This window comes from Haliotis cracherodii, unplaced genomic scaffold (genome assembly GCF_022045235.1).
Source record: "Haliotis cracherodii isolate W230 unplaced genomic scaffold, xgHalCrac1.p SCAF_3, whole genome shotgun sequence".
In the NCBI taxonomy this organism is placed as follows: Eukaryota; Metazoa; Mollusca; class Gastropoda; order Lepetellida; family Haliotidae; genus Haliotis; species Haliotis cracherodii.
Genome location: NW_027266286.1, coordinates 72,261,673 through 72,287,147, shown reverse-complemented (window position 1 = coordinate 72,287,147; position 25,475 = coordinate 72,261,673). Strand labels below are relative to the sequence as shown.

At 39.3% G+C, this 25,475-nt stretch overlaps 1 protein-coding gene and 2 pseudogenes across 2 annotated transcripts in view; 2 read left to right on the top strand and 1 right to left on the bottom strand.

Moving 5' to 3' along the window:
* LOC139475969 (dynein axonemal heavy chain 1-like) overlaps window positions 1-25,475 on the top strand; it is a 121,073-nt gene that overhangs the window by 71,087 nt on the left and 24,511 nt on the right. The window contains exons 57-73 of one of the 2 annotated variants that reach the window (XM_071259187.1): window positions 339-488; window positions 1,180-1,353; window positions 1,556-1,834; window positions 2,605-2,736; window positions 3,728-3,973; window positions 4,281-4,430; window positions 4,716-4,876; window positions 5,715-5,940; window positions 6,117-6,312; window positions 6,483-6,634; window positions 7,947-8,146; window positions 8,722-8,866; window positions 9,980-10,138; window positions 10,420-10,551; window positions 11,975-12,148; window positions 12,939-12,968; window positions 15,067-15,246. In XM_071259187.1, coding sequence (XP_071115288.1) covers window positions 339-488; window positions 1,180-1,353; window positions 1,556-1,834; window positions 2,605-2,736; window positions 3,728-3,973; window positions 4,281-4,430; window positions 4,716-4,876; window positions 5,715-5,940; window positions 6,117-6,312; window positions 6,483-6,634; window positions 7,947-8,146; window positions 8,722-8,866; window positions 9,980-10,138; window positions 10,420-10,551; window positions 11,975-12,148; window positions 12,939-12,968; window positions 15,067-15,246 — 2,886 coding nt within the window. The remainder of the gene's footprint in view (window positions 1-338; window positions 489-1,179; window positions 1,354-1,555; window positions 1,835-2,604; window positions 2,737-3,727; window positions 3,974-4,280; window positions 4,431-4,715; window positions 4,877-5,714; window positions 5,941-6,116; window positions 6,313-6,482; window positions 6,635-7,946; window positions 8,147-8,721; window positions 8,867-9,979; window positions 10,139-10,419; window positions 10,552-11,974; window positions 12,149-12,938; window positions 12,969-15,066; window positions 15,247-25,475) is intronic. The other variant, XM_071259188.1, reaches the window with a different exon arrangement.
* Window positions 18,390-22,511, top strand: LOC139475970 (putative nuclease HARBI1; annotated as a pseudogene).
* LOC139475972 (uncharacterized) lies at window positions 21,907-23,830 on the bottom strand (annotated as a pseudogene).

Here is a 25,475-nt window from a genome sequence, read left to right as displayed (position 1 = left end):
GACTACATCTTCAGCTTTTCTTGATGTAAGAGGTGACTAATGGGATCTGGTGGTCAGGCTTGCTGACTTGGTTGATGCATGTCCTCGTATCCCAATTGTGTAGATTGATGCTCACTTTGTCAATCACTGGATTGTCTGGTCCCAACTCGATTATTTACATATAGCTGGAATATTGCTGAGTGCAGCAATAAACAACAAACAAACTTTGTGGATCTGGACCCAGGTCTTATAAAACATTATCTGGGACAACGCTTTCTGAAAGTTTAGGACAAAGGCTAAGATTTGCCCCCTGAGAGGGTTATAGATTCCAGTATTCCAGAGTGCTGAGTTTGTTGTAGGATGCTGCCCTGGCCAGTCTGAAATCCCTGAACAAGAACGACGTGGTGGAGGTCCGAGCCCTGCAGCGACCACCGGATGGTGTCAGGATGGTTATAGAGGCTGTGTGTATCATGAAGTCTGTCAAACCCAAGAAAGTGGCAGGAGACAAGGTATGTTGACACTTCTAGGTTGGTTAATCAACAACACTGAATGACCCCCTTTACACATCAAGGCATCCATGTGACAATATGAATATAATGAAGAAAGAAAAGTAGCTGTTTCTAGATGGAAGAGCCCTTTCGCTGCCTGTACGTATAAAACGTATCTGGAATGATTGTTGTAGCCTTAGAAGTAAACTTTGTTCTTGCTGTGGTCGCTTTCTGCTCCGTGAGATTTCATTGCTCGATAAATGCTGGCTGTTGCAGTGTCCGAAATAACTGCCCATGGCTGGTAACTTTTCTGTCAGTCTGCATGAAATTCTCTTCCACCTGCCCCTCTATCTGGCAGACAATTTTAAGACGACTTACATATTCAGTTAAATTATAATTCCTTGTTGATTCTCAAGTGATTGTTTGCAACTGAATCTAGACATGATTTGTCTCTTATCTTTTGCAATTTTTCAATATTAATTATGTCTTAACGCAGGCAGGTAGCTTTGAAGATGGGCAGGCAACACTTATGGGTCACCTGTCCGACTGTCGTGTTGGGATTTAAAATCATTTCAAACGCTGGGTTGGGGACAATGAATCAGTATGTTTGTCAGGTGAGCTATTGGTGTGGACTTGATAGACAGAGCTGGGGCTAGGGTAAATGGGTAGGAATGTGATATTCATAAAACATCCCAATGTTGTGTGTGTGCAGCCTGGCTCCAAGATTGACGACTACTGGGAGCCCGGCAAGGCCATGCTCCAGGACCCCACCCGCTTCCTGGAGAGTCTCTTCAAGTATGACAAGGACAACATACCAGACGATGCCATCAAGAAGATTCAACCCTATATTGATGATGATGCCTTCCAGCCGGCAGCCATTCAGAAGGTATCTGTTCAGTAACTGCATCACTTGTCTTTGTGTTCTCCTCCCACTTTCTGATGTGTCAGTGGACAAGATGTTATCACTATATTCTCCTCCCCCTTTCTGAGGTGTCTATGGACAAGATGTATTCACTGTATTCTCCTCCCCCTTTCTGAGGTGTCTATGGACAAGATGTATTCACTGTATTCTCCTCCCACTTTCCAAGGTGTCCAAAGCCTGTACCTCTATCTGTCAATGGACAAGAGCCATGCACAAGTACCACTTCGTGGCTAAAGGCGTGGCCCCCAAGAGAGAGAAGCTGCGTATAGCCCAGGCTGACCTGGCCGAGACTCAACGCATCCTGGATGCAGCCAAGGCCAAGCTGCAGGAGGTGGAGGAGGGCATTGCCACGCTGCAGGCCAAGTACGAGGACTGTGTCCGCAAGAAGGACGAGCTGGAACACAAGTGTTCTGAGTGTGAAGCTAGACTCGTCAGAGCTGACAAGGTATTGTGGATTCTCTATGCTGTCATGATGTTTGTAAGTGATGATTATAGTGAACATGTAGCTGCAACAGTCAGTCCTCTAACCCAGTCAACTTTAGGTTAATCGACCCGTGAAAATCCGGGGTAGAATAGGTCCTCAACAACCCATGCTTGCCGTAAAAGACGACTATGCTTGTCTCGAGAGGCGACTAATGGGATCAGGTGGTCAGGCTCGCCTACTTGGTTGACTCATGTCATCGTATCCCAATTGTGTGGATCGATGCTCATGATGTCAATCACTGGAACATCTGATCCAGACTGGATTATTTACAGACCGCCGTCATATAGCTGGAATATTGCTGAGTGCGGCGTTAAACAACCAAACATCATCATCTTCAGGTGAATCATCTTTCTTCCATCCATTCAGAGGCAGAGTAGGTCCCAAGCATCTGATGCTTGTCATGAGGTAGATTTAAATATCGATTGTTAAATATTAATGTTTCACCTTGCTGATTGCATGTTGTTCTCTCTAGCCTGCATGCCCCCAGGTCAGTAATATACAGGTTACTGGACTATTGCTGTAGTGGGAAATAACATTCAATCACTCACTTGTTCTTCAATATTCCAATATGCTTGTTGGATCATCAGCGGATTGAAGATGGAATATAGATTGAAGTCCCACTTGTCAACATATTCAGAGAACCTTTTGAAAAACAGAAAAAATTCTGTTGGGTTTATTTCCCCACACTGGCCAAAACCTATAGTTGATGTAGTCATGTTTCTCTCCTGAAGCTGATCGGTGGTCTGGCGGATGAGAAGGAGAGATGGAAGGAGTCCGTGGACAGGCTGGAGATGGTCATCGACAACATCACTGGGGATGTCCTCGTCTCCTCAGGATACATCGCTTACCTCGGACCCTTTACGGTAAATAGCTCTTATTGTCCCCATTGGTTCTGCTTGCTGCAAAGGAGTTAGAACTTCTAACTTAGAAGAACCTTGTCTTAAACATATACTGATGGAAAGAAAGTAGGGAACAGATAAAACAAAGCACCATGTGCTTGTTGTGGGTTGTGTTTGGGAACATAGCATTCACAGAAGGACGGTTAACCTTCTAACGCCTCACAGTAAGCTGAGAAGAAAAAATCCGGTGCGCACTGATCCATTGACAGGGGTAATAATGTTTTGGGGTTGGATTTGGCGCATTATAAATGTGCATGTTGTCCTGTGCACAGCGCACAGATCACAAATCGGGTGAAGATAACCAACATCGGCCATGGATAGTCCTTGGATGAGTGACCGCGTTTCGGCAGCTTGGCTCCGGAGAGTTTCCAGGGCTTTGGTCCTGCCCCACACTGGAGCACATGAAACACGTGTGGTGTCTCCTTGGGAAAGTGACTTTGTACAAAATGTGCCTCTGTTTACCCAGCAGTGAATGGGTACCCGGTAGGATGAGATGGTTATGTGGTTGTTGACCTTCTAGTGCCTAACAGGCGTTTCGGCAGCTTGGCTCCGGAGAGTTTCCAGGGCTTTGGTCCTGCCCCACACTGGAGCACATGTAACACGTGTGGTGTCTCCTTGGGAAAGTGACTTTGTACAAAATGTGCCTCTGTTTACCCAGCAGTGAATGGGTACCCGGTAGGATGAGATGGTTATGTGGTTGTTGACCTTCTAGTGCCTAACAGGCAGCTTGGGTTGTATACTCCCTAGGAGGCTGGGGATGGTTCTTGAGTGCGCACTGATCCAGTGACCGGGGTAATAATAGGGATTTGAGTACTGAGCATGGTGTGAAAATATGCACAATATAAATGGCATATTATTATTACATTATTAATATTATTTATATTGCGAAAAGCAGCATAAAACCCAATTCACTCACTCACTCGTGACAAGTAACAGCAACATGTGTTTTATTCAGGGGGAGTACCGGCAGCAGATGCAGGTTGAGTGGGTGGAGAAGCTGGACAAGCTGAAGGTACCGAGGACAGAGGACCCAACACTCGTGTCCACCATGAGTGACGCGGTCAAGGTCCGAAGCTGGCAGATCTGTGGTCTCCCCAAGGACAGTCTCTCAGTGGAGAACGGTGTCATCGTCCAGTTCTCGCGCCGTTGGTCTCTCTTCATTGATCCTCAGGGTCAGGCTAACAAGTGGATTAAAAACATGGTGCGTTGTTGTTTGAGATATATTAGTCAATCCCAATATCATCCTTACACACAACGTTTTAACGATATTCATTTCCAGACATTTTAAGTTTATTCAACAATCAATATCAGTATTAATAAAAACACTGTTTTAGATTGTGATTGTTTTAGTCTCTGACATTTTTAATCTACCCTTTTGCATCATTTCAGAAGATTAGGTTCAGAGTTGTCTTAATTTGATTGAAAATATTTGGATTATTAAGTTTGCTTAATTTGCAGACTTCTGTTGATCATGTGTTGCTAAATATGGGATACTGTGTCTGTTTCAGGAGAGAGACAATGGGCTTGACATCATCAAGCTGTCAGATCGTGACTTTCTCCGAAGTTTGGAGAATGCTATCCGGTTCGGCAAACCCTGCCTCTTGGAGAATGTCGGTATTGAGTTGGACCCTGCCCTGGAACCAATTCTGCTGAGACAGGTGAGCTATTCTCCACGAAGCAGCTTCAAATAAGAATTTTCTATCAAGGAGATTTGATGAATGTACTGTTCTTTACTTATGATGCTTCTCATGAGGTCACGAGACCATTTTCTCGTATTTTTAGCAGTAGGCAAAAAACATAATTCCAACTTTTTTTTCACCCTGAAAATATATTTAATTGGATGAGAATTTGATGGTCTACGACTCGTGATTCTTGATGATGTAGGCTGGAGTAGTATAAATGAAGCAGTGAGGTAAAAAGAACCTTGTGTCTCTTGTGTGCAGACTTTCAAGCAGCAAGGTAGCACTGTGATCAAGCTGGGAGATGCAGTTATCCCCTACCATGAAGACTTCAAGTTCTACATCACCACCAAGCTGCCCAACCCACACTACACTCCAGAAGTGTCAACCAAGGTCACTCTCGTCAACTTCACCCTGTCACCAAGGTAACCACTGATATCCTGACAGTCATGACGTCAAACATGCATTTGTGTTTGTGTGTTGTTAACTACTGTCCACTGTTTGTTACACCGCTGTCTGTTTTCTGATGTCTACTGACTGTTTCATTTTTGTTTGTTCATCTGGCTGTTTTTGTTCTCTTCTGTCTGTCCACAGCTGTCTGCTGTGTTCACTGCTATCAACTGTCTGTTCACTGCTGTCTGCTGTGTTCACTGCTATCAACTGTCTGTTCACTGCTGTCTGCTGTGTTCACTGCTATGAATTGTCTGTTCACTGCTGTCTGTTCACTGCTGTCTGCTGTGTTCACTGCTATCAACTGTCTGTTCACTGCGGTCTATGTTCACTGCTATCAACTGTCTGTTCACTACTGTCTGCTATGTTCACTGCTATCAACTGTCTGTCCACCGCTGTCTGCTGTGTTCACTGCTATCAACTGTCTGTCCACTGCTGTCTGCTGTGTTCACTGCTATCAACTGTCTGTTCACTGCTGTCTGCTGTGTTCACTGCTATCAACTGTCTGTTCACTGCTGTCTGCACTGCTATCAACTGTCTGTTCACTGCTGTCTGCTTTGTTCACTGCTATCAACTGTCTGTTCACTGCTGTCTATGTTCACTGCTATCTGCTGTGTTCACTGTTGTCTGTGTTCACTGCTGTCTGCTGTGTGTTCATCTATGTCTGCTGTATGGTCACTGCTCTCTCCTATGTTCACTGCTGTCTGCTGTGTTCACTGCTGCCTGTACACAGTATGGTCACTGCTGTGTGTTCACTGCTGTCTGTTCATCTATGTGAGCTGTGTGCTCACTGCTGTCTGCTGTGTGTTTTAGTGGTCTGGAAGACCAGCTGCTGGGTACAGTAGTGGCAGAAGAGCGACCTGACCTAGAGGAGGCCAAGAACCAGCTGATCGTGAGCAATGCCAAGATGAAGCAGGAACTGAAGGAGATTGAGGACAGGATCCTGTATCGTCTTAGCTCCTCCGAGGGCAGCCCAGTTGACGACATCGACCTCATACAGACACTAGAGGCTTCCAAAATCAAGTCCATGGAAATCCAGGTTTGTTCCCTGTCTTATAGTAGGGTTCAGCTCACTCAAACTCAGGATAACTCAATATATGTTGAGGTACCTGAGGATTTTATAAGGAGTTAATGCAGTCAAAGATGAGCCCATATAAGAAGATGTTAGTTGAGGGTGTCTATGTGTTGTTAAAGTGACTGTCCTTCCTCCCACAGGCCAAGGTGGTGGTAGCCGAGCAGACTGAGAAGGACATTGACCAGACTCGCAGTCAGTACATCCCAGTAGCCATCAACACCCAGATCCTCTTCTTCTGTGTGGCTGACATGGCCAACATCGACCCCATGTACCAATACTCTCTGGAGTGGTTCATCAACATCTACCTCAGTGGTATTGCCAATGCTGAGAGAGCAGGTAGGAGGGTCTCATTGCATCCAGTTCACTTTCCTATTTAGATAAGAACCTACAAGCTATCATGAATTACCTGTAATCATTCTGGTATCTAAGAATTTGGAACTGATGTATGATGGCAGCATTGCCTATTATTGTTCTGAGAACCAACATCTTTCATTTCTTTTCTACAGACAACATTCCACAGCGTATCAAGAATATCAACAACTACTTCACCTTCAGCCTCTACAGCAATGTCTGCCGCAGTCTGTTCGAGAAACACAAACTTCTCTTTGCCTTCCTGCTCTGTGCCAGAATCAAGATGCACGATGGCTCCATCAATATGGTGTGTACTGGCAACTTTGTTACTGAAGTGACATTTGTTTGTAATAAGCTTATGAACCAAATTGCATTCTGACAACGAAACATGATGAAAACATTTGTAGCTCATCTTCCAGTTTGTTTAATAGGGCGACATTTTTTTTTATTTCTTGGTTTACGGATGCGTCTCTCTTTCAAAGTCCAAATGTCCAAACAAAACAAAAAATGAAAATTACCCTTTGATTTTATTACCGCCGATCTTTTCGTATTTTCTCATGGTAGTGAGAGGACAGCCACTATCATTGGGAAATGGGTGATGACAGATATTATTTGTAATTCTTTTTAAAATAATGTTCCGACTATGTAAACAAATGAAAATAAAAAAGAAATAGGTTGAATTAAATGGATTTAATGAAATCTTATATTTGCCGAAAATCATAAAATTTTCACTTCATTGGTCCTTAATCTGGACATTATGAATGTTTAGCTTACCTTATTTTTATTTGAAACTAACTTTGTTGTTAATGAATTATTTAAATAATGTAATACACATAACTTTCATACTTATAAACAAAAGGATTAATTAGACCTTTCAAATAGTGTATGGCCAAACATGCAGTAACAAAGATGTTTTACAAGCAGATAATTTCCTTGATAAATGTTTGCTTCATCTATCACACAAGAGTCTCTGGGAACTTGGTGTCACAGCAGTAATGTTCTGGTTGGCTTGTGTTGAAAGAGTTAAACGTTGCCCATGCTGCCAAAATAGCAGCGTCTTTCATGCATTTCCACCCGTGACATGAATATTGTTATGTTGCCATCCTTGCACAAGCTGAGTGCCAGGGATATGATAAAATGTTCTTGAAAAATTGAGTTGTTTCAATTTTGTTACTCCAGAATAGTTTTTTTATACCTACCTAACTTTTTAGGACAAAATTCAAGTAAAAAAATCTCTGAGACTTTTTTTTTTTTTAATTGGCCTACCACACTTTTGAATTGAGTTTGAAATCCGTAAATCAAGAAATACAAAAAATGTTGCCTAGAGGATTACCAACGGGTGGAGTAAGTCTTTGGGTCTTCCTCTGACCCTATTCCACAATGTATTCTTGGCTTAGCATCTGTCATGAATTCATGGTTATTCAAGTGTTATGACAGTCAACATGTTAAAAATGTTGTCATGTTGTGTTAATCTGTCACTGTAACTGGGTTCATATGTCACTGTACCTGGGTTCATATGTCACTGTACCTGGGTTCATATGTCACTGTACCTGGGTTCATATGTCACTGTGCCTGGGTTCATATGTCACTAACTATGTTCATATGCTGTGGTGTTGCAGGATGAGTGGAGATTTCTGATTGCTGGAGGTACAGTGAAACCCGAAGAGTTACCAAACCCCGCCCCTGAGTGGATATCAGATCGCTCATGGCAGGACATCTTAACTCTGGGTGTTTTGCCAAAGTTTGTCGACTTCCCCCGAGACTTCAAGAATCATGTTGATGGGTTCAAGATGATCTTTGATAGTACAGAACCACACAGGTGAGATAGCAGAGGAAGACAAAATGAACTTACTGAAATAGACATGTAGGTAGGTATAGGTGGCCTTGTGACTGGTGATGGGTTTGAATCCCAGATTTGGCTCCGATTATGATCCTTGGTGTGTCAACACCTTGCCTTTTCTCATTGGTGTCAATGTCTGTGACCTGTGTCACATTGGGGTTTCTACACATGAATAAATCTGACAGAATCATGATATATATGAAATAATATTCAAAGCGATTATGTCCCAAATTATGTTGTCATAAAGTGGAACGTATCACTGTCTCTGAGAATCTATGAACACACAAAGTCATTGGTTAGTATACAAGTCTGAACACAATACAGTTAAGCTGTGAAATTCTGTGTAGCAGTGCTTTGAGTTTAAGGTGGGTATTTGAGGTATTTGAATCTGGGGGCCCCCTAAATCTCTAACTTTTAGCATTTAGGTCATGACAAGGACCCCTTGACTTACATGCTTAATGATATCATTCAAAGGATTAGATGGTTTTGGAAAGGCGGTGTTGGTGCAGGCCAGAAGTTGATGTTGTGAACCCACTTGTGAATTTTGTCTGCAGAGAATCTCTCCCGGCTCAGTGGGATGAAAAGCTGGACAGTTTCCAGAAAATCATTGTGCTGAAATGCTTACGGCCAGATAAAGTGACCAATGTCATGCAGGACTATGTGGCCGCAAACCTGGGTCAGAGATTCATCGAGCCTCAGGTAAAGTACATGCTGGCCTGGCTGCTCTGGTGTCAGTTCATACCCTCTAAATGTTTACCATGAATAAGAGTGAGTGAATATGGTTTTATACCACTTTTAGCAATATTCCAGCAATATCACAGCGGGGGACACTAGAAATGGGCTTCACACATTGTACCCATGTCCGGATTCAAACCCTGGTCTTCTGCGTGATGAGCGAACACTTTAACCCCCAGGCTACCTGACCGCCCCACCATGGATTAGAATAGGTCCCCAGCATCTCATTGCTGGTTACAAGAAGTGACGTATTGGTGGTGAGGCTCTGTGAGTTGGCGGGTTGCAAGTCACTGTTATCCATGATTCATTGCTTACGTGTCATTGGTTTGCTTGGTCCAAACTGGTCAGCATAACAAGACAAGTGTTGTGTCCCAGGGTCCAGTGCTTGGTGAAAGACGTGGTGAAATTGTGGATCAGGTAGTCACAATGGCCTCAGTATGTGACTATTATTTCAATGTATGGCCGCCAGTAACAACCTCCTGGCATAATGGACTTTTGAAGTTTTTGGTTCTGTTCAGAATCTAAAATTAGAATAACTGTTTTGATATTGCTGACTTTTCAGTATAAGTGACATTCATTATCAAGATTTGATTTGGAGCAAGTTTAATTTACAGTAGATTAGGTTACAACAAACACTGAAACATGAATGAAGTTCACAGTCTAGGTAGGCAATGAGACAGAATTATCAGGGCAGATATTTATTGATGTTTTGCAGGGCTAATTATAAAGAACTATGACCAGATAGGAAGGGATCAAGGGACATGTTGATGGCCATGATTGCTTATGGGTTTTATGTCTTCAGCAACCCATGCTTGTCGTTAGATGCGACGAACAGGATCGGGTGGTCAGGCTTGCTGATTTTGTTGATGCATGTCATCGTATCCAAAATTGTGTGGATCGATGCTGATGATGTCAGTCACTGGATTGTCTGATTATTTCCGACAGCCATTATATAGCTGGAATATTGCTAGAGCGGGATTAAACAAGCACACAAACAAACAAAAAACAAAACAGTTATGCCTATTCTTTCTGTGTTGTGATGCATGTCTGACTCATGTATTTGTGCACCCTGCACAGACTGCCGACCTTCACCTTGTGTACAAAGACTCCTCACCAACTACACCGCTCATCTTCGTACTGTCGACCGGTACTGACCCTGCCGCCGACCTTTACAAGTTCGCAGAGGAGATGAGATTCGCCAAAAAACTCTCAGCCATATCCCTTGGTCAGGGACAGGTGAGACAATACCATCATACTAATATAAAGATACAAATGCTATATTACTAATACTTTGATACAAGCATGTTATTATTTATACAAAAACATTATTATTATAACACAACAACAGTATATATCTTCTTTGACAGTTTTCGTCCTAGAGGTTTGAAAAGACTTAAATATAAAGGGATGTAACTCTTGTTGCCTTACTGTATTCACCATCTAGGATATGTAAGCCATGCCATGTGTTTTCCCCATGGATGAGGCAGGGACATGATGTAGCTTCTGTTGTTCCCTAGGGCCCCCGAGCAGAGGCAATGATGCGTAGCGCCATGGAGAGAGGGAAATGGGTCTTCTTCCAGAACTGCCACTTGGCGCCATCTTGGATGCCTTCCCTGGAGAGACTCATCGAACAGATCGATGTGGACAAGGTTGGTCAACATGAGCACCAGCAGAAACTAGTAGAAACCAGTAGACTAGTCCACTGGTCCTTATAATGACAACATATAGCAAAACCCTTAATAATGGCAAATTTCGACTAGTCCAAACCATTGGGCAGGTTCGCAAGGACTAAAGGACTAGTGTCAATTTCTAAAACCGCATGAGAACGTAATATTGGATCACATTTGACATCAGCATTATCATCATTGCCTAATGTGGCAATTTTTCCATGTGGATATTCCGGGTCAGAATATGTCCCAAGCACCCAATTGTCAGAGCTGACGACAATGAGGATTGGGTGGTCACAGAGTGTGACCTGTCTCATGTTTGTCATGACATCCCCAGGGGCATTGACTGTTACTTGTTGGCCTGGCCCTGACTCAAGTATTGCTGTAATATTGCTGACAGAGGCATATCAATATCAAAAAACAACATCCTCTCAATGAAACAGGTATTAAATTCAGCATTGTATCTGCAGACTTAACACTCTGAAAGCTCCATATGAAGACTACAAATTTAGCTTTTGTCAGTTTTTCTCATTCTAATACTCTACATGATTGCTTCCTAATTTTGACATCAGGGATATGAATTTTTCGTGTATCCCTGGCAGCAGAGGTTTTGATGATATGCTGTGGCAAAATTTGAGTTTAGCTGACCCAGAGAAATATTCCATTGACTTGTGGTATTCCAAGAGGCTGGCAACACAGATTGCAATACATCCTCATCATCACTCCTGGATGGTGTACCTCACTGAGCTACAACACTGATACTGGTCCACAGTTCAACATCAGGGGGACTTGGAGGGCTTAGTTGTCGGAGATGCTGCAAGCTGCTGTGCAGACTTGCGTCCTTTGTGCACGCCCCAAACCTAAAATCATAGGCTCAGATCCCAGTTGCCCTCACTATACTGGTAGGTTCATGAAAATGGTAAGCGTCCAATTACTGCATCACTTTCCTCCCACTTTAAGGCTTAAAAAAATAATAGAATTGGCTCTCAGGCAATGGCTTTTGAAAATATAGTGTCAGGTGGGTGCTGGTTTGTTTTTTGTTTTTTAGGTTATTCAAAATAGTATGTAACCAAATAAACAGTTTGGTAACCAAATAAACAGTTGTGTACAAACAACCTGGGAAAGTGCCCCCCTACATAAATGTATTCCTTGATAAGTAAAGTACTGGAATATTTGACTACTTTTCGACTTGGAATATTTAAGGATTTTTTTGTTTTTCGATTTAAATAGAAATAAAAACAAAATGTGTTGTGAACTTGATCATCATGTTGTCGGTGCCTGAGATCCAAGGCTATTATTTTTTTTAGCCTATGCTGAAAAACCGTGATATTACTGAAATATTGTTCAGTAAACCCGTCTCCCACACTCAGTATAAAGTGATGTGAAACCATTGTCCATGCTACAGGTGCACCGAGACTTCCGCCTGTGGTTGACCAGTATGCCAAGTGACAAGTTCCCAGTGTACATCCTACAGAATGGCTCCAAGATGACAGTGGAGCCGCCCAAGGGAATCAAGGCCAACCTGCTCAAGTCATATGCTGGTTTCAATGACGACTTTCTCAACTCATGTGGTGACAAGGTGTGTTTGCTAATTTATGGCTATTTAGAGTGACAAAAAGTTCTTGGATTACCATTTTAAAGAGAATTTTCATACTCTGTACTTGAATTTGTGGAATTATTTTATGGGAGGGTAACTGTCATACAAGGTATTCTTACAAGAACTGCTTTATGACCTGTTAATGATAAAGTATGGGAGTTTCGGGCACCCTAGAGCTATGATCACTTGGGGATGGGGTCATCGACCTAAATAGGAGCAGGGGTGGCCTAGTGATATAAGTTCCAGCGATTCGCTGTGCAGAGTTAAGTGCCTTAGACATACAAGGAACCGACAGTCATGGTTCATATGCGAGCATTTCCACAATTTGTGGCACTTGGTTTGTCCACACCATCCCCATGCTCATCGGTTACACTGTCCTGATGAACATCTACAGTATCCAGGACAAACATTTGGACGTATTGTGGTAACATGTCGTGATACACGATAATTTAAATACTGTACAAAGTGACATTAAACCCAACCCATCTAAATCTGGTCCAGTAGAGCAGAGTCCTATATGCCTGTAATTAGTGTCCAGAATCCACAGGTAGATGCTTTACAACCTCAGTAATCCAAACATGTTAATTGTTTGCCAGAATAATACAGAGAGGCATGGTTCAAGACAAATCAACCAGAAATCTTACACATCAGGTTTTTTCCAGCTATATTGTCCAGAGAATACGTTTCTGTTAGCATTATAATTTGGATTAAGAAGGTTTTACTGTATACAGTTTGTATTATAGAATTGTTAATTGACCACTGTTGTTTCCAGATGGTACTGAGGAAGGGTGAACTTGTAAAGGTAGCCACCAGTTCATCAACTGGGGACAACATATGTAGTCGGCATCGCCTCTCTCTAAAGCAAATCTTCCTTCATCTCTCATTCAAAATTCTACTCTTTCCTCTTCTGTCTATCACAGTGACATCATCTGTCAATGCTGGTATTTGTTCTATAGTGTAAGATTTGGTTTAGGAGAGACTGGTATTGTGGTGTATATATTGTGATGGTGTCGCACGTCACAGGGATTTTCAGGGTGCTTCACCAAGTCATCTGCTGTCTCAGCTATTGCACCTTCAGCTTCCAGATACATCCTTCCATTGTTCAGTGTCCGTGTACATGCTGTGTACTGCCGTGTATTCACAGTGTATTCACAGTGTGTACAGAGGCTGCAACTCCTTAGATATTGATCTGATCTTGTTGTGAATGTGTGAGATGCTTTTCTTCAGACAGTGTTTAGGTTGAAATGTAGATTGATGTAAATGATATTGAATGTATCATTTGTTCAATGACATATCTACTATGTGTTTAAGGATGTCTGTATCATGTGTCTAATGGGGTATGTCATGTGTTCAAGGATTTGTTTCCATTGTTCAAGGGTACATGTATCAGGTTTCAAAGGATCCATTGTACCCTGTATATAAGGATGTGTGTCATATGTTCAAGGATGTATGTCATGTGTTCAAGGGTGTATGTCATGTGTTCTTGGGTGTATGTCATATGTTCAAGGGTGTATGTCATGTTCAAGGGTGTATGTCATATGTTCAAGGGTGTATGTCATATGTTCAGGGGCATGTGTCATGTTCAAGGATGTATGTCATGTGTTCAAGGGCATATGCCATATGTTCAAGGGTGTATGTCATGTGTTCTTGGGTGTATGTCATATGTTCAAGGGTGTATGTCATGTTCAAGGGTGTATGTCATATGTTCAAGGATGTATGTCATATGTTCAAGGGTGTATGTCATATGTTCAAGGATGTAGATTCTATGTCATATGTTCAAGGATGTATGTCATGTTCAAGGGTGTATGTCATGTGTTCAAGGGTGTATATCATATGTTCAAGGGTGTATGTCATGTTCAAGGGTGTATGTCATATGTTCAAGGGTGTATGTCATATGTTCAAGGGTGTATGTCATGTGTTCAAGGATGTATGTCATATGTTCAAGGGAGTGTGTTTGATATGTTCAAGGATGTATGTCATGTGTTTAAGGGTGTATGTCATATTTTCAAGGATGTATGTCATATGTTCATGTGTGTATAATGTGTTTGAGAAAGTATATATGATTTGTTTAGTGACTTGAAATGATGATTCAAGTATAGAGATTGTAAGGCAGTGCGCATGGCAAAACTGTTTATTCTCAAACTGTATACTCAAACAGCTTTAACACAGTTCCAACCTTTATAAACATCACTCTCTTTGTAGGCATGTGTAAGCATGACTCCATTTTTTCCTGAATGGGAACCTCAGTCATTTCATCCACTGTCTCAGTAACACTACAGCATCATAATCCCCCATCTTCTTAATATAACCTATAGAAGCAGCATGTAATCGCTTCATCCATCAACCTCAGTGGGGCTCACAGCTCTGTCAGCTCATAGACACCTCAGCAGCTCTTCTTTAATGTTTAGTTCTGCATGATCATGTATATGTACCATGCAGTCTTTAGATGTTTATATCTCTGACACAGTAGAGCAAACGCTTTGCTTTTTCAAAACCAGTAGAGACAGGAAGAAATCGTAATCAATAAAGCAGCAGAATAGTGGAATTATAATTTGACATGTAGATTATTTCTTTGTGCGGATGACGTCTGTGTTCTCAGTAGGGTATTATATTTTTCCGCCCATGCCTATCACAGCTGCTTGCATTGTTGACATTGAGGATGCACATATTATTTTGCATTTCATTTTTCTTTCCACAATATTTTCATTTACAATTTTTAATTACAATTTCATTATGTTTGTGAAATATTTGTAAAATGCAATTTATTAAGTTGATGATGTAAATAAAATGAATATTAGTGATCCTGTTTGATGATAGTTCTGATTAGGGGCAATAACTGCAGTCCAAATCCTGTAGGATGTGTTTTAATGTGACATTGATAACCTCCCCTGCTATTTCAGTCGAATCCCTTCAAGTTCCTGCTCCTTTCACTGTCCTTGTTCCATGGTGTCCTCATTGAGAGGAGAAAGTTCGGTCCTCTCGGGTTCAACATCCCCTATGAGTTCACCGATGGAGACCTCCGGATCTGTGTCAGTCAGCTCAAGATGTTCCTTGTGGAATATGATGAAATTCCATACAAGGTAGGTAACTCTCCTGTACTGGTACAAGAGTTGTCTCTCTTAGATGTCTTCAGCTTTTATGAAGGTGTCTAGGGGTCTTAGTACCTATGAAATTCTTGCAACTTCTCGGGTGGATCAAGTAGTTATTTACCTTGCATTGATAAAGGCTTGTCTATGAGAAATATGAACTAGATATGAATAGTTTGATGGTAGAGAGCTTCAGTGTGAAAATCTTAATCACTGACCAATTTTTTTTAATTTGCATTGTTGGACATTGTTGGATATTTTGTTGACATGAGATTTTAGTTTTGTACTTCATATTATTAGTGTAAAGTCTGTCTCTTTTCTGAATACAGAAAACATTTGTTTCTTAATATCATTGATGTTTGTATTATGCTGTCTAAGATTCATAAATAATTTTGTAATGATTAGTTTATTCACAGAACTAAAAGGCAACAGAGCCATAGCAAAATTTGTACATTATTTTTAAAAAACCCAAATTATTCAGTTATGATTTTACAGGGTCATTCTTTGACCAACTCATTGTATTTGAAACAAAATAATACAGCCAAATAGATTTCACCTTTCACCATGAAACAAATATGAAATAAGAAAGAGTGTGTATAAACTGTAACCTTTGTGTCACAGCTTAGAGGGTATCTTAATTGGCTCTTAAACTTGTTGATTACAGAGATATAACAAGCTTGTATCTGGCATTAATTTTAGTATGTTTAAGTCCTATCATATGGACAAGTATAAACTAGACCAGAAGAGTGAGTGAGTGAGTATGGTTTTACGCCGCTTTTAGCAATATTCCAGCAATATCACGGCAGGGGACACCAGAAATGGGCTTCACACATTGTACCCATGTCAGGAATCAAACCCGGGTCTTCGGCGTGACGAGCGAACGCTTTAACCACTGGGCTACAAGGACTAGATTGGGACCTATTGAAGATATCTAGTTATTATTCTCCATACCTCCAGTAAGGCAGATCACTGTGTATCGGTTCGCTGTGTCAAATGTACACAGCACTGGCTGTGAGTCTGTAGCCCACTTGTGTCATACATTATCTTTTGTGGCCATGAATAATTCATGTCATTTACTTCTTTATTTTTCATGATTATAAACCCATGGACATGAACCAAGTGATTGACTAGGGAATATTTCCACATCTGTTGTTTCTGCAGCTGTGACATACGAGGCAATAAAAACTCTTGACATCTATCTTTTTAGTTTATCCAGAAGAAAAAATATGTTTTATCACATTTTGCTGAAATATGTATGTCTGTCATTGACATAGATTGTTGAAGCTACAGATGTAAGTCAGTTGCTGTTGAAAGTGAAGAACTATAGTTTGTTTGTCATTGAATGGTTGAATTGCAGTAATTATACATGGCATGTTAGTACTTTCACAGGTCTTTCATATTGGTGTGATACAGTACGGTTGAAGTCAAATAAACTGATAAATCCTAATGGGTCTAAGGTCTTGTCAGATTATTTTAGACTAGCTACACCCTAATGGGTCTAAGGTCTTGTCAGATTTTTTTAGACTAGCTTGTCCTAATGGGTCTAAGGTCTTGTCAGATTATTTTGGACTAGCTAAATCCTAATGGATCTCAAATCTTGTCAGATTATTATGGGCAAAGTTGGCAACATCTCCTTGTGTAATCAGAAAGAAACTTACTGAATTGTTTTGTTGTCATAAGTTCTTGAACATTTGTTTTGTTCAAAGTAGGGATGGAGCACAGATTTGTTGTTATAATGTTAGCATTAACTGTTTTAAAACACTTGTTTACTCCCTTTTTATATATGCTGTCTGTGACATCAGCCAGTAGTCCAAAGCCAGAGTCTCATAAAATTCTGTTCGGTCTAATAAGATCGGATAATGAAATCCATATGATAATCCTAAAATGGACCCAAAAAGAAGCTGAATTTGGGGTAGAAAACTCAACTGTTTTTAACACAAACTGTACATGTCGGCCATTGGAATGAAGTGTAGAAATGGTCTCCGGTACCCTGATGGTAGTCGCAAAGCTGCTTCATTAGGGTGGGGCGGCTACTGTGGCTGATAGTGTGTTATCAAACTGCAACAACATGGGTCAGGCTATCAACCACTGGTTTGGCTGGACCAGATTTGATTATATTTCCATATATTACTGCAACACAGTACCCCTTCAGCGAATTCAGGTAAATGAGCGGGTGATAAGAAACTTGGTCAGTACAAATTTGAAATTTGATATAAAAAATTACCAGACATGTTGATCTGTTTAAATTGTATTTTTCTGTTCTGCTAGGCATTGTTTTACATGCAGAGATTAAGATTACCTTGTGTATTTTCTCGTAAACTAAGCCAGAAAGAGCAATCAGAAGGTCACACCTTTTCTTGGAATCTACCAGTGATTCAGTTAAAACTTACCCAATGATATAATCCAGCAGGCAGGGGTACGAAGTGTGAAAATAATTCAGCAGGCTAAAGGATAAAGGATTTTTATACAAGTATCCGGAAAAACTGTATCTGAATATATTCCAATATCGTGTTATTTTAGTTGCAGCTTTTAATATACATATTTAAAATATTAATACCCCTAAGCGTAGCACTTCAGTGCAGCTGAATGCGATTGCAAGATATTTTTTTTCACATGGAATAATTTGACCAGTCACCGTTGGGGCTCCCGCGCACGTGATTGCGAGAACTATATGTTGACATAGAATCGTCGAACTACGACAAATATGACTTTTTAACGAGTCAAAGTATGGCATTTATGATATATGTATCCATTCTCTGTCAACTAAAGTTCGTTTCCATGTATCAATAGTGGTACTTTGACCATGGTTGCTGTAAATAACAGTGAGTTGTGCGATCTTCCAATCACTTCATACACGATTTCGCCGAAATTAATTTAAACAACGTTAAAAGGAATTTTGAATAAAATTAATTAAATAGGTTACAAACATAAGTCCAGGGGCGGTATTCATAAACATTCTTAGAGTGCTAAAGAGGTCTTAAGTCTGAGAAAATTCTTAGAAATACCAAAAGTTACTCTTAAATCTAAGAATTTTCTTAAGTCATATTCATAAAAACTTTTAGCACTAAGAGTACTCCTAAAGTTAAGAGTACTCAAGAGGGCTTTTAGGTACCTAAGAATTTTCTTAAGTATCCAATATGGCGGCAGCTGGGGCACCCCAGCCGCATCAGCTGAGAACTTTCAGGCCAAGGAAAAACATTTTCAGTGTGTATTCAGACACGGAACTTATCCAGCGGTTTCGTCTTGACAGTGCAGGTATATTATTTGTCACAAATTTAATCAGGGATAGACTTACCTCCCCTACACAAAGAAACAATGCTATCACCCAATAGCCGTCATGCTGCGTTATCTTGCAACTGGGAAAATGCAACTGTGTAACGCAGATGATCTAGGAATAAGTCAGCCATCCATAAGCCGCATTGTAAGTGAAACAATTGATGCATTGTCAACACCGGCTATTGTCCGACAGTTTGTCAAATTACCTGTACTACCATCAGACATCCAACGTAATCAAGCAGCGTTCATGGCAATTGCTGGCTTTCCTGGCGTATTTGGTGTAATTGACGGCACCCATGTCCGCATAATTGCCCCGAGTGTTGATGAGCCGGAGTACGTTTGTAGGAAACATTTCCACAGCATTAATGTGCAGATAGTATTTGATGCTCACTACAACATACTTGACATCGTTGCCAAGTGGCCAGGATCTACGCACGATGCAAGAATTTTAAATGAGAGCGGTGTCCGAACCGCATTCGAACAACATTTCATCCCTCAAGGTTGCCATTTGCTCGGAGACAGCGGCTATCCGTGTCGAAGATGGCTGTTGACACCTTACCTTAGACCCCAACCCGGTCCACAAACTAGATACAACAGGTACGTGAAGTTGTTAACCCCACCGATGAATTACTGTCTTTGCTTATAACAATAACATCAAAAGATTCCACGTTATAATAATTCGTTGCATTTAGGCCTAGTCGTTTACAAATATGTCACTCGTGCACTTGGTATTAGAGTGACTTCCCCTTGATATCAATACCGGAATTATTGTTTTGAAAATAATTAAATGTTAAGATTGTGTTTGGACGAAATTTCTTTTTAGTATATATTTATGCTAACATGCAAATTATACTAACAGAAAATGTAAATATCAAAATTGAATATAGCATTTTTGTATTGTGGAAAAATCTGTAAAAAGTATTAATAATTATTGTAAAACTCGTTTAGATCTAGATCTTGACATTATTATTTATGAAATATTTAGAAAATAATGAAAACATATTTTAAAATATTCTTACAATTATTTATTGAAGTCAAGCTAATGTAAGAATTTTGTAAATGAAATATTTACAACAGAATGAAAAACATTACATTTACATTTTTAAATAGTATTTTAATGTAGTTATAGTAATTTAATATTGAATGAAAAACCATATGTATGTTTGTTAAGACCAATACATAATCTGAATCTAATAATGATGTAATTTGTGTTTCTAGAGCTCACAAACGCACCAGGTGTGTGGTCGAAAGGGGTATAGGACAACTGAAAAGAAGGTTCCATGTCCTACACAGCGAGGTCAGACTCAACCCAGTGAAGGTTTGCAAGGTGGTAATTGTGTGTGCCATTTTACACAATATATGCAAACAGAGGAACATCCTTTTGCCAGGTGGTGCTGGTGATGATGACAGAAACAGTGATGATGATGATGATGATGATAATAACAATCCTCCCAACCACTTGCCACAGGCTATGGGAGATGGTCGTTTGTTCAGGGAGAACTTCGCTAACATTCACTTTCAAAGTATGTGTGCATAATATATTTGGTTTGGTTATGTAACTAATATAATTCTTTATTCTGAATTCTTATTATTCATTACCAATCTATCACCTTATCGCCATTTGCTATTTGTCAGCTTGATATGATATGAACATGTCAAAATTGTTAATGCCAAATTATGCAAGCTTAATCATTCTTCACTTTGCTTTTGTAACATTTAAAACAAACGTGATCTATGGGAAAACAATTCTGTCAATGATGTTTCATACTTTTAAACCAAATTATAGAAAAAAAAGAAAACATATCTGATCTTCCTCCCACCACAACAATGTTTTACATACATTTTAAAAAAAAATGGTAAACATAATCTTGTTACTATTTTGCCACATGAAAAAAATATCTATCATTTTTGTAATCTATTGTACAACAAGCAGACAGAATGGATGTAACCATTGCAGTATCTCTAAGGAAACTGACTTACGACTTGTAAATGTGTGACAAGAATAAAACGTTTAATAATAATGAACCATTTTCTGATATTTGATTATAATTAAATATTTCTGATATGTAAGTGTTTGGTACAAAGTTTTTATGAAAAAAGTATTGTTTTATGTCCTGTTAAAAAGTTTATTCTCAATTCACAGTTCAAGAACACAAATCTCATCAAGGTCTCCTTGTCTTCTGCAGGTTAGAGTAGGAGGCATGTTTAGCAGAGTTCATGAACATCGCACGTTTTTCAGCCCTTGACACTATATGTGCGACCTCAACTCTCTATGTCACTCTACAACAGGTATGATGTTTCCCTTGTGAACACTGAGGAATAGATGAAATTGCCCTTAACAATCAATATGATGAAATAGCATTGATCAAAACAGTATTTTACCTACCAGATAACCACAGTTGGGAGCTTTGACGAATACTCACACATCTTTAGCCAAGCCTAAAATGGCCACGGTCCTCAACATCCCCTTTAAATTTGGATGGTTAGAGTAATTTCCCTTTTTCTCGGTTTCTACTAAAATCATACAGGACATTCCTTGAAATAAGATCCAAAATCATTTGTGTGTGAGGTTTAAGTAAAATAAAAACAACAACTGGAATGATGATGATATTTGTGTTATTTAACAAGAAAATATTACCAAGTAAATGTACAAGATCGTAGTTGCATTTGAGTGGAAAACAAAAACTTTGCATTGTATTTGCTTTGACATGTGTCATATTTATATTTGTAAAGAAATTCACAAAATAATCACAGGACACAGATTGTTCTCCTACAAGTTTCAGCTTTATCTCCATAAAATCTTCAGAATATTCTCCTGAAGATAATGCTGAAACATGTTGGAGAACAATCCATGACATATGATTATTGTGTGAATTCTTTACATATGTGCGACTGTATACTAGTGAATCTCACCACTTTGTATGTAGTATCTGGAAAATTATTCATGACAAAAGACAACATACATGTGCTACATTCAAACTTATCTTTGCCAATTATTATGTTCAATTTCAATAAATTGCAACTCAATAAAATCACTATTTACAAACATACCTTTGATATATATATATTGCAATCTTACCCATATTATAATGCAACAGGTTTGATTTAGGTTAACTGGTACAATCATTGAAAACTATTTAAACTCAATATATTTACATGAAAGATATCAAAACAATCAATTGTTAATGTTAATACTGTTGTTGAGATTATTGTTGTCAATCTTTTACTCAAAATTCCTGTTATTACTTCAATGTTTGACAGTTTTCTTATGAAATAACATCCAAATTACTTTCTAACCTATAATTATAGACTTTTTGTGAAATAACTGAAATTACAGAGCATTGCTAAACAAAACTTGATTATGTGAATTTCAGTGAATTAATCATTTAAATTCCTGTAAAGGCAACTGATTTCTTGAATTAATTTAGCATAGAATGTGAAATAACTATTCAATTATAAGACTGATCTTTTCTCATCATCTCTAATTTTAGGGTTAGCATTTCTTTCTGAAGTTGCAGTACATCAATTTCTAATAATGTCTTTTTTCTTAGAAGTTGTTGGTCATTTAAGTCTTCTTTTCTTGAGCAGGAGACAGATGAGGCTGAAGTACAGGTTGCTTGAGGGTGGGCTTGTACTCCATGTGGCAAGGCGCCACAAACTTCAGATTCCAAGCCAAGGATGGCTGCTTCCTGACAACTGAAAAGAAAATGTTTCACATTAATGTTTGAGCCATAAACCAGAACATAAATATCATAAGTTTTTTATCACTAAAGAAAAAAATGTTTACCTGTTTGACATATCCATGACCTGGAATAGGGTTGAATCGAAGCTCCCTTCAATTCCACTAATGCTCACATTTGTGTGTCCAAGAACATCGTAAACTGCCTCAGACACCACACTTAACTTGCTCGGACCAGGTCCCCCTCCTGCAATAATTACAAGATTTTTAATGTTGATGTACTTCTTGATACAATAAATTAATGTGACGCAATAGATAAAGATAAAGACATAACTCAATTTGTCTTAATAATATTGTATGAGTCGGTGAACATGTCAAATGTTATCCATAAATTGTGTCTACTTTGGAATATGTATGATGTTTACTGCCTATACAGATATTAAAAAAAGATATTTCATACTGCATAAATTAATCATATACTAATCACATGCAAAGTAGTTCAACTTTTTGGTAATGATTCTCAGTATGAATGCTACATCTGTTTTCTTTAGGTAATTTTTAACTATTCCAGTTTGGTCTATTCTAGTATCATGTTTGAGCTTCATAAAAAAATTAATATAATAATTTCTACATGCCTCTACTTTTTTCGCTTATGGTAAACTGAAATAAATCAACATTTTCTTTCCAAAGATTGTTACTTTGTCTATTTTTTACATGTATATATGTGTCTTCCATAAAGAAATAACATGCAGATAGTATGGTGTAATGAGAACATTTTAACAGATGTAACTGTCAAGTGGAAAATATTGTTTATTTAAGTCAGTTAAGTTTTTCAGTAAATACAAAGGTCAATACAATATGTTATTATAATTGTCAAACGTTATTATTATTGTTGCTATTATTATGATTATTATTATTATTATGAAATGTCATAAACATTTTTGAAGGCATAGTTTAGTTCACCTCCCCTAAAGAATCCATATTTGCCTTCACTTTTTTATGAAGACATTAATCTTCAATGAAGACATAAAGTAATTTATTAAACATGATTGAACAGTGTGCATTGTTTTTAAGCTGCTACCTATCTAAATATAAATTTTACATGAATTCTAATCAAAATGTTATTTTTTATGAAGAAAATTAAATAATACGAAATAATTTAGGCCCAAAGAGTACATTGTTCATAAACTGCTTATCGGATCATGGATTTTCGGACATGATACCTTTTCGGACGGAGTAACAGAAACATTGTAAATACTGTTTTTAAGATGTTTTTAGTTGTCATTTTTAATTACTTACCGGTGCCACTGAGCTGTCTCTTGAAAGCTGATATCTCCTGCCTTGACTTCGACTGGATATTATACCATCTCTTTTCGCAGTCCTCTGTCGATCTGATCACATTAGGGAATGATCAATTGATGTTTGCTGCCACCTCACCCCATGCCTCCTTCTTCATCCGCGACGTAACTCCTGGCCCAAACTTGCCCTTGATGATAGCCTTCCGCTCATCAACAAGTTGGACCAGGAGCAAGGTCTGGTCAGATGACCAATTCGGTTTGCGCTTCACTGCAATCATTTGTGCTGAATCCATCGCGCGAAGTGTTGACAGATGCACGTCTGCGTGTTTACATCACGTGACAGTCACGCGATACAAAATCATGCCTCTAAAACTGAAGAGTGCCCGGAATTCTAAATATAGCACAGGGATTCCCCTGGTTACGACCAATGTCCGACCTAAGAGTTACTCTCAGAGTTTCACTTAATTCTTAGCTAAAAGTTACGCTCAGAGTCATTATGATTACACTCCTAAGTGTAATACTTAGCTAAGAATTTCCTTAGCGATTTAAGAGTATTCTTAAGAAAATTCTAAGAATGTTTATGAATACCGCCCCAGATATGCAATGAATACCTTTTATAACCAGACAGTGTAATTACAGGATTACATTGCATACTCCAGTACTGCTTTGTTGACATGGTATTTCCAGTGTTGCGTGCTCATGGTGATGTCTTTGTGTCGGGGGGAAAACTCATTATGGCATATATAATGCGTACCCCCTTCTACACAGCTGTCTTTTTGGGGAAAAAGTGTACGCTATACTCAAGAAAATATGGTACAGTAAACTATGGTTTTAACAAATTCAAAAGGACCACAACTTTTAGTTTGTTACAGCCGTAGTTACTTATAAGCATGTAAACAGCATATATACATCCAATGGCCGGGATCATAAAACAGTTTGTTATGTCTCAGTTGGTAATAAGCCTGTTTATTATAAACATAGTTTACTGTATTTTAGTAATACCTGATGAGACGTTCCTGAGATGGTGGTTCAGACAATCAAATAATCAGCTTGCAGTGGTCTAATGTAGGTAGGGTAGAAAGCAATTCAGCTGGCTGTGAACAACAGCTGCCAATAATTTCAGTTATATAATATGTAGTGTTCACAGACATACGTATCTGGTTGACCTGACTTCCGTATCACCAAGATAGTTCACAAGTCTCCATATCCTGACAGGATTAAGTTTGTGGCATCAATTAGTAACAGATACAATTATGGAATAACTGAATAACTTCTGTTATGTAGACACAAGGAAAAGGATACAGTTTATTGTTCAGTGTTGCAAATTACGGATGACAGTCAAGTGATCCTTGTTGAAACAAACATTAGCTGGAATGTTGCTGGAATATTGCTGTCTGGGACATTAAACAACATTCACAGCAGTAGAACATGTCACCTTCAGTCAGTCAGACCTGCCACCGTGATGTTGCTGGAATATTGCTGTCTGGGACATTAAACAACATTCACAGCAGTAGAGCATGTCACCTTCAGTCAGTCAGACCTGCCACCGTGATGTTGCTGGAATATTGCTGTCTGGGACATTAAACAACATTCACAGCAGTAGAGCATGTCACCTTCAGTCAGTCAGACCTGCCACCGTGATGTGGCTGGAATATTGCTGTCTGGGACATAAAACAACATTCACAGCAGTAGAGCATGTCACCTTCAGACAGTCAGACTGCCACCGTGATGTTGCTGGAATATTGCTGTCTGGGACATAAAACAACATTCACAGCAGTATAGCATGTCACCTTCAGTCAGTCAGACCTGCCAGCGTGATGTGGCTGGAATATTGCTGTCTGGGACATTAAACAACATTCAAATCGTGAAGATCTGGGATAGAATAGGTCTTCATCAACCCATGCTTGCCATAAAGGGTGACTATGCTTGTCGTTAGAGGCTGCTAACGGGATTGGGTGGTCAGGCTCGCT